This window comes from Lactuca sativa, chromosome 8, assembly GCF_002870075.4.
Source record: "Lactuca sativa cultivar Salinas chromosome 8, Lsat_Salinas_v11, whole genome shotgun sequence".
Taxonomy (NCBI): domain Eukaryota; kingdom Viridiplantae; phylum Streptophyta; class Magnoliopsida; order Asterales; family Asteraceae; genus Lactuca; species Lactuca sativa.
In genome coordinates, this window is record NC_056630.2 from 45,597,825 (window position 1) to 45,616,537 (window position 18,713).

Consider the following 18,713-nt stretch of genomic DNA (forward strand, 5'->3'; position numbering starts at 1 on the left):
CGATATCTCTGGGCCCCTCGATGATTTAGTGATGAAACCTAAGCGCTTCGCCAAGCCGGGACTAAGTTGGTTTGTTCAATTGTAGTATGTTGTCAGTCGTCATAAATCGGAAGTCGGGAAACAGTATAGAGAGAATGATTAAAATTCATGTCTTATGTTTATACGATATCTTGAGAATGGAGGAATATATGATCCCTTATTTTAAGGACACGCATATCTGATAAGATCAGAGTTGACAGCGGCTTTTGAAAGCTACGGCTGTTGATCGGGTTCTGAAGTCATACGGAAAATAGTTATTAGACTTATCTTGGTATGTACTTGACTCGATTATGAGCATGGTCCTTTTGGGTTGCCTTCACCATAGCAATATGTAGGATGAATTAAGGAGAGAAAGGTTTAATTATGATTTATTAATATATTATAAGAATAATATATTAAAGGAGAAATCATAATGTTTAATTAATATTAGTCAAGAATTAATTAAGAATTAATTTTGTGGCTATAAGAGATTAAGTAAACTTAAAGGACTTATTGTGTAATTATAAGATAATTACATATATGGGCTTATGGACTCCATAGAAGGTGGAGTGGACGAATTCTATGGGGGAAACCCATTAGAAGCCGTCCAAGGCTTCTAAAGAAGGAGTCCATGGGCTGCTTAGGGCTTAAGCAGTCAAATTAGGGTTTCCTTGTTAGATAACCCTAATTGCCTAAGTATATAAGGAGCCCTTAGGCACCAAAAACGGGGTGAACACTTGGATTAGGGTTTCCAGCCGTTTTTGGTGCCTCCCCTCTCTTCTCTTCTTCATCTTGTTTCTTAGTGGTGTTTGTGACTCCATTAGAGGTGCAACACTTGAGGCACTAAGCTTTCTGAAGCCAATCAAAGCAAGGAATTGATTGTTATTGCAATATAACAATCAAAGGTAATTACTAAACCCTTATTTCAGTTCTTATATGATAGATCTAGGGTTTATAGCTTTGGATATTCAATTGCATGTTCATTAGACAAACTATATCCAAAAGCTATTAGGGTTTGCATGTACACCATAGGAATGATGTATTGCTCAAAACCCAACAATATGGGTTCAAGACATACATTGGACATGTATGTCTTATAAAGCACGAATATTTGGAATGTTTTAGGTGGTTGAACCGCTTCTGGAAGGAGGGGACTTTGGATCTTAAGGATTGAGGACTTTATGGTTGAGCCCTTGCATGGTTAAGCATGTAGTTTAGATTTTTGGACCGCGTTGTGGTCCCAAAGGATAAAGTTGGAAACTTTATCCTTCCTAACCGCATTCCTAGTCAAGATCTGAGCCTTGGTGCTCTTGGGGTCGTAAAGGCAGCTGAATATCTTAAGTTGTTGGGGATCTGGCGAACACGGTGTGTTGGATGAAGATCTCCCATCTGTAGAACTGTTCGTGGAACACAACATGATAAAAAGAGAACACAACGTGTTGGGTCAACCCAGGCCATTGACCTTGAATTTGAATTTGACCAATTTGACCTTGAAGGTATTTTGGGTATTCTGGGTTTTGATGGAATTGGTTATTTGATGGTTGTAGGCATTTGAGTTATGAGTTGGGATTCAAAGTCAGGCCTTATCAGGTCTGCGCCGCTTGTGAGGTGAGTTTTCCTCACTGTACTGTCGGGTCGAAGGCACCAAGGCCGACCCTTTGGTTTGACAACCTGATTTTTTTTATATGTCGGGTATGGAATTGATATTCATGCTAGTCTTGATAAGTTAGTCTTGGTATGCTAGTCTTGATATGCTAGTCTTGATATGCTAGTCTGGTAGATCTATAGGACCTTCCTGTGATACTGTTTGTTTATCTGAATATGTTATTATCTATTATATGTTGACATATTGTGTTGGGTTGGGTTGAGGTTCTACTACTCCGTATTGTAGCCAACAAACCCAGGAGCAAGCCATATATGAGCTGAGGTCCCGGAAGGGTAAGCCAAACTCATACCGAGGGATCATGAGCATTCCAGATCCGAGCTGAGCGCTGGGAAGGGCATTCCACACTCGTACTAAGGGCTTAGTGGTATTCAGTTCAAGGACTGATCAGGCCGGGGAGCAAGCCAGATATAAGTTGTGGGCCTAAGAGGCAAGCCAGACTTATGTTGTGGGCTAAGGGGTAATCCAGTGTGTTAGTTGTGGACCCATTGCATGTTGTTATTGTATTTGTGCTATTTGTTACGTATTGGTATTTTGAGGGAACTCACTAAGCTTTGGGCTTATAGTTTTGGATTATGTTTCAGGTACCTCATATGATCGCGGAAAGGCGAAGGAGTGATCGTGCACCTCCTCATATTATGTTTTATGATTTTGGGAAAAACTCTGATGAGTAAAATATTTTGAAAACTAGAATGTAAACAATTATGATTTTTGGTTGGTTGAAAAAGTTTAAATTTTTATGAATTTTTACCAGTGTTACAGTAAAGAGCACAAAATATTCACCAAGTTGTCTTTCACCAAGAAAGGGTTTGTTTTTACCAAGAAAACGGGTTGTCACAAAAATGGTCACCAATACAATTACATTAGGGTTTTACCCTAATGTTGAATATATGCTATACTATACTAGTATATCTCTTCAAATAAGGCATTGTATCTAATCTATACTAAGAACCGATCCTTATCACAAAGATATCGAATATGCTATCTGTTCTATACATATTTGTATAATTACCTAAGATACAAAGATTACATTAGATTACTTACGTAAACGCTGGCGCTGATAATTTCATGAGACACTGGCAGTAATATTGATGTTGGCACTGGCGCTGACGGTCAGCGTATAAAGTGTTTTACTCTTCAGATATAAGGTGTGACCTTACAATCGCCCTCTATCTGATGATGTCAAAAACTAATCTTGAAAATTCTTCAGCTCGTGCTCCCCCTGAGAGTAATATTGAAACTTTAAATTCTTCATCTTTAATGAATGCTCTCCCTTAGAAAGTGTATGATTCTTCCTATTTTTTATTATCAGTCGTAGAAGCATCATTTATGAGTTGCAGTGAACAGATAGATGATGAGTTGATAGAATGTTGATATCAACTATCAGTTTCGCTGCCCCTTAGATTTTTCTTCTCTTCAGATCAATAACACTTAGTAGTTTCTCATATTTTGCAAGTTTCTCTCCCTCTTTGACACCAACAACAAATGTGGGACTAGAGGAAGCGATCAGTGTATCAAAGTTGCAACTTGTAACCTAGTAAGTTCATGATGTCTCCTAATGGTATAAGTTTGAACTACCATTCACTGACATAGCATTGCGAGATTTCATCAGCGTGTGGTTTCATACACTGACTCATTAATCACTTTTATTATAAGAAAAAAGGAAAGATTGGAATGAAGTGTGTGATAAGCTGTGGTGTTTTAGCTTAACCACCGACATAGAATTTTCAAGCTCTTATCAATGTATGGTAGATTACACTGAATCATAAAGCTATTTTTTTTAGATGAAGTCAAGGAGAGAATAGAGTGTTTTAGTAATGTTGTGGTGGAATCGGCATGAATTCATCAGAAATGTCAGCTTATCAACATGATGTGTTTCAACTTCTGTATCATAGAGTTGAGTTACATTCAAAAGCTTTGAATTCCACCGTTAATTCGTTCGATGGTACCATGCCATACCTCAGACTAAGAGGTCAAGGACATAAATAACCCTTTGTCATTTAAGGACTAGACAAATATCTCTTATGCTGATGACTATGCAATCAACATAAGCCACTGGGTTATGCTTGACGTTTCAACAGAACATGAGACTTGATGCATACGACAAGCATGCTTCCACGGACGAGAGTCAGGTAAGATACAATTAACGAAAAATAAACACCCAATCCATTTTATAATAATTTTTTTATTTGGACCAGGAAATCTCAGTTAGAAAGTTTAGACGATGTTAGACAATCAACGTGAAGGGGTGATTCAATATCATCTCAGCAGATGGTCTCGCTGATGAGCTACTTAGAGAGATTTAGGCACATACGTCAGCATGCTTCTAGGGACGATGATTGGTCAACAGTTACATACTTGGCTTATGAAATGCCACCGTTAAAACATTAAAAATGGTACAAGATAAAATAATAAATAATATAAGAATACAAAAAAAAATAGTTAGTCAAACGAGGAAATATTCTAAAAGCGATATTTGTGCAGTTATTTCATAAATAAGATAAAGACCCGATTCATCAAATATTTTGAATTGAAGTGCCATATATGAACTTCCTTTTTTCAAGAAATCTATCCTTCAATAATGGCTATAAAAGAAAACACACAAAAGAGAAAATACATTACAATACAACTTACTACAAACCAAGAATGACAAGGCCATTGATTGATGAAATGTTGCAAATGGATTCCAAGCTTCATGTTCGTCAAGAGCAAAAGAGGAGCAGAAAATAGTCTTTGTAACCAACGAATTAACTGTCTCAAATCCATGAAACCATCATGTTGACAAGATCAACACGAGAGCATTCAAGGTTTTATCGGATTATGAGCCAGTAGATGAAAACAAGACTTATTGCATTGATGGTGGATGCTTGCATCCATAACAGTGAGTGGAGGAGAAAGAGGGTGTTATCAACAATAACAGGACATGATGCCCATATTCTTCTCAACAACAAGAGAATTCACAACATTCTGGATGACTCCAACTCTTTCTAACTTCTAATAAGAAAAAGTGTAAGTAAACCTTAAATAGGCCTAAAGTATAGATAATTGAAAGAAACTAGAATACATTTAAATATTAGAAACAAAGCTTAAGAAAAGTATGTAAAGGTCTAAAAACATAATAAAAGTAGCACTTGTTTTGTGTTTTTGAGAAAGTAACTAAAAGAGAGATAGAAAACAATAAAGTCATTGAAAGCATGTCAATATCTGCAATCAATTTGTCTAGAGTCTTCTCATCTAATGCCTTAGTGAAAATGTCAGCCAATTGATTATTGGATGGGATATAGAACAACTCTACTTTTTCCTTTTGAATGATGTCCCTGATGAAGTGATAATAAAAATATCAATGTGCTTGGTTTTGGAATGCTACACTAGATTATGTATCATCTGAATGGAACTGGTGTTGTGACAGCAGATGGGAGTCTTTGAGAAGTTTAGACCATAATCTAAGATCTGATTTTAAATCCATAGAATCTGGACATAACACCTTCCAGCGGCTACATATTCAGCTTCAGCAGTAGAGGAAGCCACTTATGTCTTCTTTTTACTGGACCATCTCACCAATATATCTCCAAGCATTTGAGCCCCTCCTGAAGTACTTTTACGATTAATACCACATCCACCATGATTGAAATCAGGGTATCCCACCAGCTTGAACTCGGAATCGAGAGGGTACCATAACCCATGATTGGATGTATGCTTTAAGTAATGAAAAAAAATCTTTTTACAGCGAGCATATGAGATTCCTTAGGACTGGCTTGATAACGGATCCACAATATGGTAGAAAGCATAATGTCAGGATGACGGGCAGTAAGATAGAGCAGTGAAGCTATCATTCCTCGATACAGAAATTGCATTCACATCAGTGCCAGTTGGATCAATGCCAATAGATATTGATTAGGATATTAGAGTCTTTGCCAACTTGCAGTTAGAAAAACCAAACTTCTTCAGAATGTCTGAAATCTATTTATCTTCACAAACAAAAATTCGATCAGTTAGTTGTTTAACTTGCAGAGCTAAAAAGAAAGTTAGTTCACCCATCATGCTCGTCTTAAACTTTTTAGCCATGATCTCACTGAATTCAAAACTCGGTTTCTCATCAGTGGATCCGAAAATGATATCATCAACATACACTTGAGCAATAATGATGTGAGATCCTAAATGCTTTTTGAACAAAGTGTTATCAATCTTTCCTTGTTTTTATCCACTTACAAGAAGATAGCTCACCAATGTGACATACCATGCTCTAGGTGCATGCTTTAACGCATAGATAACTTTATCAAGACAATATACATGACCTAAAAACTCTTCACTTTCAAACCCTGGAGGTTAATTTAGAAAGACTTCTTCTTTAAGATCTCCATATAAGAAGGCAATCTTAATGCCCATTTGAAATACTTTGAAGTTCTTGAATGAAGCAAAAGAAAGAAACAGACGAATTGCTTTAAGTCAAGCGACAAGAGGAAATGTTTTGTCATAGTCTAAGCCTTCTAGTTGACAATAACCTTGAGCCACAAGTCTTTCTTTGTTTCTTATGACAATCTCATCTTCATCCAGCTTGTTTCTAAATAACCAACGAGTATCAATGATAGTTTTTCCTTGAGGCTTGGGAACAAGAGTTCACATACGGTGACATTCAAATTCATTTAGCTTGTCCTGCATAGCCTTGATCAAAATAGCTTCTTTTAGGGCATTAGCAACATTCTTTGGTTCAATAAGTGAGACAAAGTTCATAAACATATAGAAGTTGTTATCGATTCTACTACGAATGAGAATCCCAGAATTTACATCTATAATGATGTTAGATTCTGGATGATCCCGTAGAATTCTAGGATTATAAAATTCATTTATATTATTTGGAAAAGAATCTTCTTGATTAGATGGCTCAGCTTCTTCAAAGATGACAGACTAATCTTCAAAGATAGGTTAGGAGCTGATAATTTGATCAACATTGGGAACAACAGGGTCAGTGTCATTTGGCTAGATATCAGGAAAATGGTATGAAGGACTGTAGGTAAGTTCATTTAGAATTGATGAAGGATGATCAATCTGTTCATAAATGAATGCGTCTTCATTGAACGTGACATGAGCGGTTTCCTCAACAGTTTTCCTTGAAAGATTGAATACCCACAAAGCCTTGGATACACTAAAGTAACCTAGAAACACTCCTTCATTAGATTTAGCTTCAAACTTAGAGTGCTTAGCTCTTTGATTCCAAATGTAACAAATGCACCCAAACACATGAAAGTAAAAGATGTCTGGTTTCCTTTCCTTAAGCAGCTCATAGACAGTTTTACCATGACGCTTAACAATGATGGACCGAATTTAGGTATGGCATGTTGTGTTGGTAGCTTCAGCCTAAAATGATAAAGGAAGACCAGGTTCAACAACCATAGTTCTTCTAGCTTTAATAAGAGTTCTGTTTTTTTTCTTTCAGCTATGCCATTTTGTTGCGGAGTTATAGCAATATAGAACTTTTGAGAAATTCCTAAGATTAAGCAAAATTCTTCCAAGGAGGAGTTTCTAAATTCAGTTCCATGATGACTACGTAATTTCCTGACTTTATTATCATAAAGAACCTCCCATTTCTTAATGATAGAAATGATTTCATCAGCGACATGACTCTTCTTTCTTAAAAAGACTACCCACGTAAATATTGAAAATTCATCCATAATAACAAAAGCGTAATTCTCCCCAGCTCTTGACTTAATCAAGACTGGTTCAAAAAGATCCATGTACAGGAGACGAAGTGGTTTAATAATGGAAGAACATGACTTTAGCTTGAAGGAAGACTTGGTTTCCTTTCCCTTTTCACATCTTGAGCATAGCTTATCTTTGACAAATTGCATCTTAGGAATTCTTCTTACAAACTAATTCCCCAAAATCTTTTATATGTTCTTGAAATTTAAATGAGATAACCTCTTGTGCCACAACCAATTTAGATGTGACTGAGCACAAAACAAGAAGCATCGACGAAGAGAGTTGTCAGTAAAAAACATATCAAAAACATAAATGCCATTCTGTCGATTTGTAGTCAGAACAGTGACATTCATTTTGTCAACAACCTTTCATTCTCTCTTGCTGAAGAGAACTTCACAGCCATCATCACATAATTGGCTTATCAAAATGAGATTATGTTGAAGACCTTTCACATAAGAGGCATTCTTGAATACAACATAATTTCACTTGATTGATCCAAATCCCTTTGTAGCTCCCTTTCCATTATGTCTATATGTAACAGTAGGACCATCCTTCTATATGAATCTTCTAGAAGAGACTGGAATCTGGTCATATGTCTTAAGCAACCGCTATCTAGATACCAAATATGTTCTTTTCCCTGAAACTAACATATACACTTTACATTGTGTAACGCCCGCGTTTCCAAGCTAGGCATTTTCGTTGATGTAATAGTCTAGGTTAACCTTTGTAACCCGTTTTGAAATAATAGAAGTATATTATTTGAGTATTATGTGTTTTGTGCTTAATTACATAATTATGTGATTTGATTAGTTAAGAATAAAATGAGCGTCAAAATTTAAGTGTAAAATAAACTTGATATCTTTGGATAATGTTGTAGTAGTTGAAACGAGGTTTCCGAATATATAAAGAACGCCCAAATCTGACTTCGTATGAAGAAGTTATGATTTTATGAAGTTTCGACTTAGCGGTATGCAGCCCGAATACTCGATTTGAGATCGAGCGGTTTTTAGCCGAAACAATCTAAATGAGAATCGAAGATCTCGTTAATAGGAGTAAAACGATAAAAAGATAGGCGAAAACGGACGTCGGATGAAGAAGTTATGATTTTATAACGGAGTTTTCCTGTCCCGGCCTACTAAAAATAAATAATAAAAATAAAGTCAAAATTAGCCGACGGAGTCTAAACGAAAGTTGTATAGCGTAGTCTCACCTACGCGTGGATATAAAGAACGTCGAAAACGGAGTTCGTATGAAGGAGATATGAATTTTCAAAGTTTATTAAATAATTAATATTTAAAATTAATTATAAAATCCGGTATTATCCGAAGGGGAGTCATCGGACTCATCCGAAGTACGCCCAACGTACTGTTGTACGCCCATCGTACAGCAAAGCGTAACGTCCCTCACACTCGAGTTCTTCGGATGACGCATGCCATGACGATTCGGACGCGTACGCCCCGCGTACTGCTGTACGCCCAGCGTACTCCGAGGCTCCAGCCTCCTATAAATAGGATGCGAGGGCAGCCGGCTCAGTTTTTCATGCAAGAATTATCCCGAAGCCCCGGTATCAATCTCGAGCCCCGAAGCAAGTCCCGAAGCCCCGAAGATCCCGAGAAGTGCGATTCCTGAGCCGAAGCTCTTCCCGCGAGGAGTCCGGTTTTTTGTGAAGATCTTCCAGATCTGCCAAAGACTACTACTTCTATAAGCCGTAGTGTTGTCCGATCATCTTCTGATCAAGTGAGTGTGTGGTTACTTTCTTCTAACGCATAATTATAAAGTATTTTATACGAAATACGTGTTATGTGTATATTTTGTGTTATATGTGTGAATGTATATTCACACTCTTCTATCTCATGGATCTGGTTTGTTTTCTATGAAATACGTGTTATGTGTGTGTGCCTCATCTGTTATGTGGAATATGTATTGATTAGAGCATGCTATACAGGTTTTTAAACTATGTATAAAAATGTATATTTTTATCTACTAATATGTTGGGTAGAACATGGGTAGATAGTTGGTGTGTAATAAACAAATGAGAGGCCTCGTTGTTGTTTTGATTCAGTCATCTAGCGGAGTTTAGATGACGACCACAGACTTTTCTAGACAGTCATGTGGAACACTAGCAGGTTCGCCACCTGTAGGTGTTAATGAACTTGGGTGTTCATTCGCTGTACTCCATCCCCCTCATGGTTGCCTTATTTGACTTATATTGCTGAGGAATCCCCGAAGCATGTGTTGTCGCCCCGATGAAATATTCTTAGACTAGGTCCCTTATGTCAGTTGTCTTTGGGATGTAAAGTGAGAATAACGAGAATGGGTAATTGGGTTATTGTTGGTTGGTGGAATTAAATATAATTATTTATTGTGGGTTGAAAACCCTATATGCTCACCAGGCTCCCAAGCCTGACCCACTCAGTTTTATTTGTATTACAGGAAGTGGCGCAAGGGCATAAGATGGATGAACCATCAAGTTGTTTTGTTTACAAGTCTGTATATGTATATATTTGTTTAATGACTTGAAATGTTATCGTTTATGCTTTATGGTCTGTATCGGAACATGACATCCTGAGTTTTGATTATATAACGAAAATACATTTCTTTTATGAAATGCTTTGGTAAACATTGTTTTATCACGTTTTGTTTTTGGGAACAAATTCCGCAACTCTTTCAAATCACAAGGATTTACTCTGAAATTATTTTAAAAGCATAAATGAAAATCGGTCTTTTCTGGCCGAGATTTTGGGGATGTCACACACTGACCGATCTTGCAATGGGTCACTTATGAAAAGATATTTTAACAATCATTAGGGAGACAATGTAAAGAGTTTCCCTTTTGATCCACTTATCACTTTGATTCATGATGTTGTCAGCGCGAATGAAGCTCTTTTCAAAAGTGCACCTGCTGACTTTTTTAGAAGCATCACCACATCGAGAACAAACTTTGATTCTAGGATTCTTTCCTTTAACATCAGATTTTGATATCTTTTCAGCTGTTGAATTTGAAGAGCTTTGATTATTTGATTTACGAGTTCTTGTTTTTGTTCTAGAACAAGGAATGTCATGGATGGTATGCTCAGATGATACCTTGTCATGAGGCTTATGAGACATTAAAGAGTCATCTGAAATAAAAGACTTTGATAGATCTTCAGGTTCAGAGCTACTAACGGAGCACTAAGGAAAAATGCTAAGAATTTCGTTTACCGAATGAACTTCACCATTAGATATAGGAAATTTTTGCAAAATCTTAGTAGATGGTAAAATATACTTACGATGAGAAGGTTGGTGGAATGGATCAAGAGCAGACAATTGAGAAACATATTTGGTGTTACCATTAGAGTCAACGGAGTAATTAGTATCCGTTAAAATCAGATTTATAAAATGTCTACTTGCAAATCTAATCTTAAAGTCTTTTTCTAAAGAATCAGTGTTATAGAAGGTTTGTTTAGTCTCAACAATTTTTTTTAAGGAAACAACACCTTCTATATCACCTCCAAGAACTTTCTCACACTGTTTCGGAATCTGAGCATTAATAATTCTTTTGATATTAAATTGAGAAGATGCCTATTTTTTTAAATAAGTTGAATGTGTCTAGCATGATTGTTAGATGCATTTTATATGCGTCTTTTAGCACAATTTCCTACGTATTTCACTATACAAAGCTAACTAATCCCCGATTATTCTTATGTATTTCGTGTTTCATGATTATTTTGTAGAATGATCGTATCGCTCACGTTTGTTATGTCTTTTCAGGGCCATTTGGAGCACATGGATGATTGCGCAAGTTCGGGATGTGTTTGTAGATGCTTTGGAGCTTAATTGGAGTCTAAACCAAGGAAGGATGCCGGGAAATGATCAAGAACTTCTTGGAATGAGGAACGACGATCACAAGGGCCAAAAAAAGTAACATGCGATCGAACCTTGCACACATGCGATCGCAGGTATGCCTTTGCGATCGCAGGTTTGGTTGCAGGTTGCCTTCGAGGTTTTGTTGAGCAAAAAATTCATCAGTTTCGCAAGACGTAACCTTTTCGTATGATTAATAATTAGCCACTGATTATCGTTTAGTTTGATTAATTATGTGTTAAATTGAGTGTTTGATTTTGATTTCAGTTTCTGTTGGCCACTTAAATTGTTTGTGAATCATTCTAATCATCTAATTGTTTAGATCCGTAATTTTCTAGATTAATTAGTAAAAAGTGACATATATTGGATTAATTCTGAGATTAGGGTTAAGTCTAATATGAACTGATCAAACAAGTTTTAACGCCTCCGAGCTTATGAGAGGTATTGAACTTTACTGGGAAATTACATTGTGTCTAATGCAACTTTTCTTTGTTAATCAAGAGCTTGTTTGGTTAATTTAGTAAAAAGTTAGATTTAATTCAAAGAACTTATTTTGATTAAATGATTTTTGTAATTGAGGTCATTAGAGCTTGTTAATGAACCTCGGTACCAGTTTAAACAAGTACATAATCAAATATTGTGTTGAAGGTTAATTATACGATTAGGGGAGTCACCGTGAAACCGGAATTGGTTTCTCTTATTTGAATTTTCATCACTTTAAATTTAGTCATTTTCTTGTCATTTTCAATTTCTATTAGTTTAATTTTCAGAAATAAACCCCCCCCCCCCTTTATGTTTATTGAATTCATCAAGAATTAGTTCATACTTTACACAAAGAGGTGTAAACGTTAGGACGTCTCCCTGAGGATCTGACCCTGCTTACCTGTATTACCTGTTAGTGCAATAAAGCAGTTTATTTTATATTTTTATTTGTTTAAATCGTGTACGACAACGGTCTTAACAAATTGGCGCCGTTGTCGGGGACACAGTAAAACATTAATAGTTTTATGCCAAGATCTTCACGTACAGGTAATCTAATTTTTGATCTAGGGATTGACAAGACTGCTAGGAAGCTAAAGAAGGAGGCAAAACTTCGAAAGAAACAAATAGGAACCTTAACCTCATCCACACCACAAGGCACTCCCTTGTGGAACGAACCTGAACACTCATTTCAACTTTTTCCAAAAGCACCACCTACCTCACCCGTTAATAGCCCGTTCAAAACCTACTCCTCATCATCTTCAGACAAACCCAAACTCACAGATTCTTCTATAACTGAAACATAATCCATCATGAGCGATAACAGAGACGAAGCTGAAAAGACTCTCTGTGAATGGGCAACATAAGAGGTTACCCAACAACCATTGTGTATCACCTTTCCAGAAGCTTGGAATTTTGAGCTCAAATCCGGTTTAATCCATTTGCTGCCCTCATTTCGAGGCCTTGAGAATGAAGATCCTCATAAATTTCTCAAGGAATTCCATGTTGTCTGCTCTGGGATGAAACCCATGGAGTTACTGAAGACCAGATAAAACTCAGGGTGTTTCCCTTCTCAGTTCAAGATGCAGCAAAGGAGTGGTTATATGACCTTCCATCTGGTTCAATAACAAACTGGAATGAACTCGCTAAACTCTTCTTAGAAAAATATTTTCCCGAGGCGAAAGTGTCAAATCTACGAAGAGAGATTTTGGATATAAAGCAAGGCAAAAGAGAAGCTCTCCACACTTATTAGGAGCGATTCAAGAAGTTGTTAGTCTGATACCCATAACATGGCATTAATGATTATCATCTATATCAATGTTTCTGTGAAGGATTGATACCTATGGAGAGGCGACTAATAAATGCATCTAGTGGAGGGTCACTTTAAGACATGACACCAACAGTGATCAGGGCATTAATAGAGAAGCTGGCCAATGAATCAAAACATTCAGCAACTGAGGATGAGTGGTACCCAAACCATCCAAGAGGAGTCAAGGAGATGAGCAACGCCCACTTGGAATCCCAGATTTCAGAATTGACTAAAGTTGTACTTTTTTTGGCAAAAGAAAAAGGTATAGAGCCAAAGGTCAAACCTTGTGGGATCTGCTGCAAAACCAGGCACCCAACTGATATGTGCCCACTACTTCAAGAAAATAATGAATTTGTGCAAGCTATGGGAGGATTTCTGCAAAGGCCATTTGATCAACATCGCAACAACCAAGCATGGGGAAGGCCTCAAAATAACAATTTTCAGCCAAGACCTCGACAAAACTTTCAGCAAAGAAACCAATATCAAGCTCAACCTGGCTTTCATCAACCTTTTCAGCAAAATCTGCACCAAAGCAATTTTCAGCAACCACCTGTCCAGTCACAAGCTAGTAGTTCCAGCATGTCTTTGGAAGAAATAGTTAAAAGTCTTGCTACCAGTACCCAAGCTTTCCAGAATGAAACAAAGTCCAGCATCAAAAATCTAGAGCAGCAGGTATCACAACTCACAAACTCCATGAGCAAACTAAAAGCACAAACTCAAGGGAAATTCCCATCTCATACTGAGAAGAATCCGAAGCACAATTCGTGTGCTGTCACCCTTAGAAGTGGTAAAAACTACAAAGGACCAGATCAACAAGAAGATGAGGAAGAAGAGATTGTGGTTGAGCAAGAATCTAAGGCAACTGAAGAGGTGAAGAAAAAAGATAGACCTGCTGAAGCTGAAGTGAAAATTACCCATCCTCCTTTTCCCTCAAGACTGAAAAACATGAAAAAAGAAAAGGAGGATAAAGAGATTATGGATTTCTTCAGAAAAGTTGAGGTAAATATTCCCCTTCTTGATGCAATTAAACAACTACCCCGATATGCTAAATTTTTAAAAGAGTTATGTACTTCAAAAAGAAAATTAAAAGGAAACGAAATAGTTAAAGTAAGCGAGAATGTTTTAGCTGTTTTACAGAAAAGGCTACCCCCAAAGTGTAAGGATCCAGGAGTATTTACTGTTCCTTGCAAGTTGGGGAACCTTTCAGTTTCGCGAGCTATGTTGGATTTACGAGCTTCTATAAATGTTTTGCCATATTCACTTTTTAAAACTATCGGGGTAGGGCCTTTAAAAAGAACAGGAGTCATTATTTAGTTAGCTGATCATTCTCTGGTGCACCCAAAAGGTGTGCTAGAAGATGTTTTGGCTCAAGTGAATGAACTCATATTCCTAGCTGATTTCTATGTTTTGGATATGGGAGATGACGACTCACCAAACTCAAGTTCCATTCTTTTGGGGAGACCATTTTTAAAAACTGCCAGAACCAAAATAGATGTTTATGATGGTACCCTTTCAATGGAATTTGATGGTGAACTTATAAACTTCAATATTTATGATGTCATGCGTTATCTTGATGATGTTTCAGCCCTTAATTTTATTGATATAATTGAACCACTAACTACATAATATTTTAAGATTGCTAACCGTGAGTTACTAGCATTAGTGCTCCACATAAATTTGTCTATTAATGCAGCTCAGGTTATATCAGAAAATTATGTGGTTGATAGAGAAGTTCAAGAGATGGTAGCTCATATGGACCAGCAGAGAAAGTTGAGGTATGGTACCCAAACTCTTAAATTACCAAATTCTAACTCCAAGCTTTTTCCTTATGTAGTGCAAGCTCCCATCTTGGAGCTAAAGACACTTCCAGAACACCTGGAATATGCATATCTTGGAGAAAAAGAAATATTACTGGTTATCATATCCAACAAGCTGTCAGAAAAAGAAGAGTTAGAGCTGATCAGAATTTTGAAGGAGTATAAAAGCACAATTGGGTGGACTATTGCAGACATTAAAGGACTCATACCATCTCTTTTCATGCACAAAATTTTGATGGAAGAAGATTATAAGCCATCGCGAGAAGCCCAACGCAGATTAAACCCACCAATGATGGAGGTGGTTAAAAAAGAAGTTATGAAGTTACTGGATGCTGGGATGATATACCCAATTTCTGACAGTAAGTGGGTCATCCCAGTTCAAGTTGTTCCCAAGAAGGCTGGAGTGACAGTGGTAGAGAACAAACAAGGAGAGTTGGTTCCAACTCAGGTTCAGAACGGATGGCGTGTTTGTATTGACTTCAGAAAATTAAATGCAGTCACCCGGAAAGATCATTTTCCTCTCCCAAGATCAGATGCTTGAGAGACTTGCTAGAAAATCCCACTACTGCTGCTTGGATAGATTTTTAGGTTTCCATCAGATTCCAGTTGCTCCCGAAGACCAGGAGAAAACGACTTTCACCTGCCCTTTCGGGACATTCGCATATAGGCGTATGCCCTTTGGAATCTACAACGGACCCGCTACCTTTCAAAGGTGTATTGTTAGTATTTTCTCTAGATATGTCGAAAATACCATAGAAGTCTTCATGGATGATTTTATCGTCTATGGAGACTCCTTTGATATTTGTTTGAGAAACCTCACAAAAATTTTACAAAGATGTATAGAAACAGATCTGGTCTTAAATTTTGAAAAATGTGACTTTATGGTTGACCAAGGTCTGATTCTTGGACATGTTGTTTCAAAAAGAGGTTTGGAAGTCGATAAAGCAAAAATAGATGTTATAAAGAGCTTACCCTACCCGAAGAATGTTCGGGAAGTGCGTTCCTTTCTTGGTCATGCAGGGTTTTACAGGAGGTTTATAAAAGATTTTTCAAAGATATCAGTTCCCATGTGCCAGTTATTGCAAAAAGACGTTGAATTTGACTTCAATGAAGATTGCAAGAAGGCTTTTGATGTGCTGAAAAATCTTCTTACTTCTGCCCCCATCATTCAGCCCCCAGATTGGAGTCTACCATTTGAGATAACGTGTGATGCCAGTAACACTGCTGTTGGAGCTGTTCTACGACAGAGAAAAGGTTAGGTTCCCCACGTTATATATTATGCATCAAAAACTTTGGACAGCGCCCAAGCAAATTACTCAACCACAGAAAAAGAGTTGCTGTCAACTGTTGCATTGGAGAAATCCATACAACATTTGTTGGGCACAAAAGTTATAATCTTTTCAGATCACTTAGCCATTCGGTACCTTCTTGCCAAAAAGGACTCAAAGCCAAGGTTGATTAGATGGATTTTGCTGATACATGAATTTGATATAGAGATTAGGGACAAAAGTGGGAGAGAAAATTTGGTAGATGATCATTTGAGTCGACTCACCCCACCTGAAGACCCAACACCGATTCGCGAAACATTTCATGACGAGCATCCAGTCGCTGTTCAGAACCCTCCTTGGTTTGCTGATATAGTAAACTACTTGGTTTCTAGAGAACTCCCTTCAAATCTCACCCGAGCCCAGAAAGATAAAATAAAGAAGGAGGCGAAAAGATATGTTTGAGACGAGTCGTATCTATGGAAACACTGTGCTGATCAGGTGATTAGAAGATGTGTGCCTTAAGATGAAGTCAAGTCAATTCTGAATTTCTGCCATTCAGAAGCTTGTGGAGGGCATTATGGTCCACAACGAACCGCACGCAAGGTCTTGGAGAGCGGTCTTTATTGGCCTCATATTTTTCGTGACTCTTTTCTATTTTGCAAAACCTGTGAAAGGTGTCAAATGACTGGGTATTTGACATCTCGTAATCAGATGCCACTTACTCCAATCTTAATATGTGAAATCTTTGACGTTTGGGGTATAGATTTCATGGGTCCATTTCCGCCTTCTTTCAGGTTTTTGTACATCTTACTTGCTGTGGATTACGTGTCTAAATCGGTCGAGGCTAAAGCTACACGAACAAACGATTCCAAGGTTGTAGTTGATTTTTTCAAGACAAATATATTTGCTAGGTTTGGGACACCAAAAGACATTATTAGTGATCGGGGTACGCATTTATGCAACCGCACCCTCGAAGCAGTACTCAAGAAATATGGTGTAACACATCGAGTATCCACAGCATATCACCCACAAACCAACGGGCAGGCTGAAGCTTCAAACAGAAAGATCAATGGTATTATAGAGAAAACCATCAATCCAATTAAGAAATATTAGAGTATTCAATTGGATGATGTGTTATGGGCTCACCGGATAGCATACGATACTTCTATTGGTATGTCACCATATCGAATAGTTTTTGGCAAACCATGTCGATTACCGGTTGAACTGGAGCATCGAGCATATGTTGGGCTGTCAAAAATTTGAATATGAGCACGGATAAAGCTGGCAAGAAAAGAAAATTGGATATCCAAGAGTTAGAAGAAATCTGGAACGATGCGTACGAGAACGAAGCAATCTATAAGGAGAAGACAAAAGCTTTTCACGACAACATGATCTCGCAAAAGGTATTCACTACCGGTCAAAAGGTACTCTTATATCACTCTTGTTTCAAACGTATTTCCAGTAAATTGAGGTCTCGTTGGGTGGAACCTTTTGTTGTTACTAACGTGTTTGATCATGGTGCTATAGAAATTAAGAGTGAACAAACAGGAAATATTTTTAAGGTAAATGGTAACCGTCTCAACCCATTTTACGAAGGGTTTCAAGTTACAAATGAAGAAGTGGAGGTAGTCGAGGTCCCGACTTACCGCAATTGAGGAACCCAAGTCACAACGTCGAGCCAACGACAGTAAAAATGGGCAACTTACTGGGAGGCAACTCGGGCGTTTGTTTTGGTTTCGTTTTATTTTGAAGCTTCTTTCTAATTTTTGTGTGTTTTTAGGTACTTAGGTCGTCCCTTTTTAACTGAATTGTGTTTTTAAAATAAGAAGTAACAGAGAGAATTAGAAAAAACTTGAAAAATACAGTTTTGGTGGAACCTACAACCGCAAGTCCAGTCTTTGCGATTGCAGGTTATACATTTTGTGGTCGCAGCACGTCATTGAGTTTTTTTTGGAACATTTTTTCACCAAAAAGAAAAACATGTGATCGCAGGTCCGGTACATGCAATCACATGTATTACTTTTTTATGCCTGGAACACTTTTGAACAACTGTAGATCAATTGAAGCATAATTCGTAAAACCTGGGATCGCAGGCACCCTACATGCGATCGCATGTATCGATATCTTATCATCTAGACGTTAGCTTGCCTCGAAAAAAGTTCCCATCGGTCAATTTTTTAAAACATGCGATCGCAGGTTCCCTCATTGCGGTCACAGGTTGTGTTTTTGCTATAAATATCTATCGCAGTCTCATTTGTAACCACTACACTACAAAAATTCTCTCTGAAATCCACTATATTTCGAATTCTTTCACCAACAAACACCCAAATTGCTCATTTTTCTTCCTAATCAAACAAATAAGGTATCAATCTCTTCCGTTTTACTTCTACAACATCTTTACGGTAACGAAATCATGTTTTCATGGTTGAAATTCTCCAAAAATCTCATTTTGTTCATTTGAAATTCAAATTTTTGTGAGTTTCTTTTTCAGATCGCATATTCACCAAGTTGTCTTTCACCAAGAAAGGGTTTGTTTTCACCAAGAAAACATGTTGTCATAAAGATGGTCACCAAGACAATTACATTAGGGTTTCACCCTAATGTTGAATGTATATTAA

General features: G+C 37.3%; 1 protein-coding gene across 1 annotated transcript; it reads left to right on the forward strand.

Annotated features, from left to right (window-relative positions):
• Positions 1-15,591: 15,591 nt before the first annotated feature.
• Positions 15,592-17,208, forward strand: LOC128127697 (uncharacterized). Its single transcript, XM_052766370.1, has 3 exons — positions 15,592-16,081; positions 16,322-16,454; positions 16,770-17,208. The coding sequence occupies exons 1-3, from the start codon at positions 15,592-15,594 to the stop codon at positions 17,206-17,208; spliced, it is 1,062 nt and encodes a 353-aa protein (XP_052622330.1).
• Positions 17,209-18,713: the final 1,505 nt, after the last annotated feature.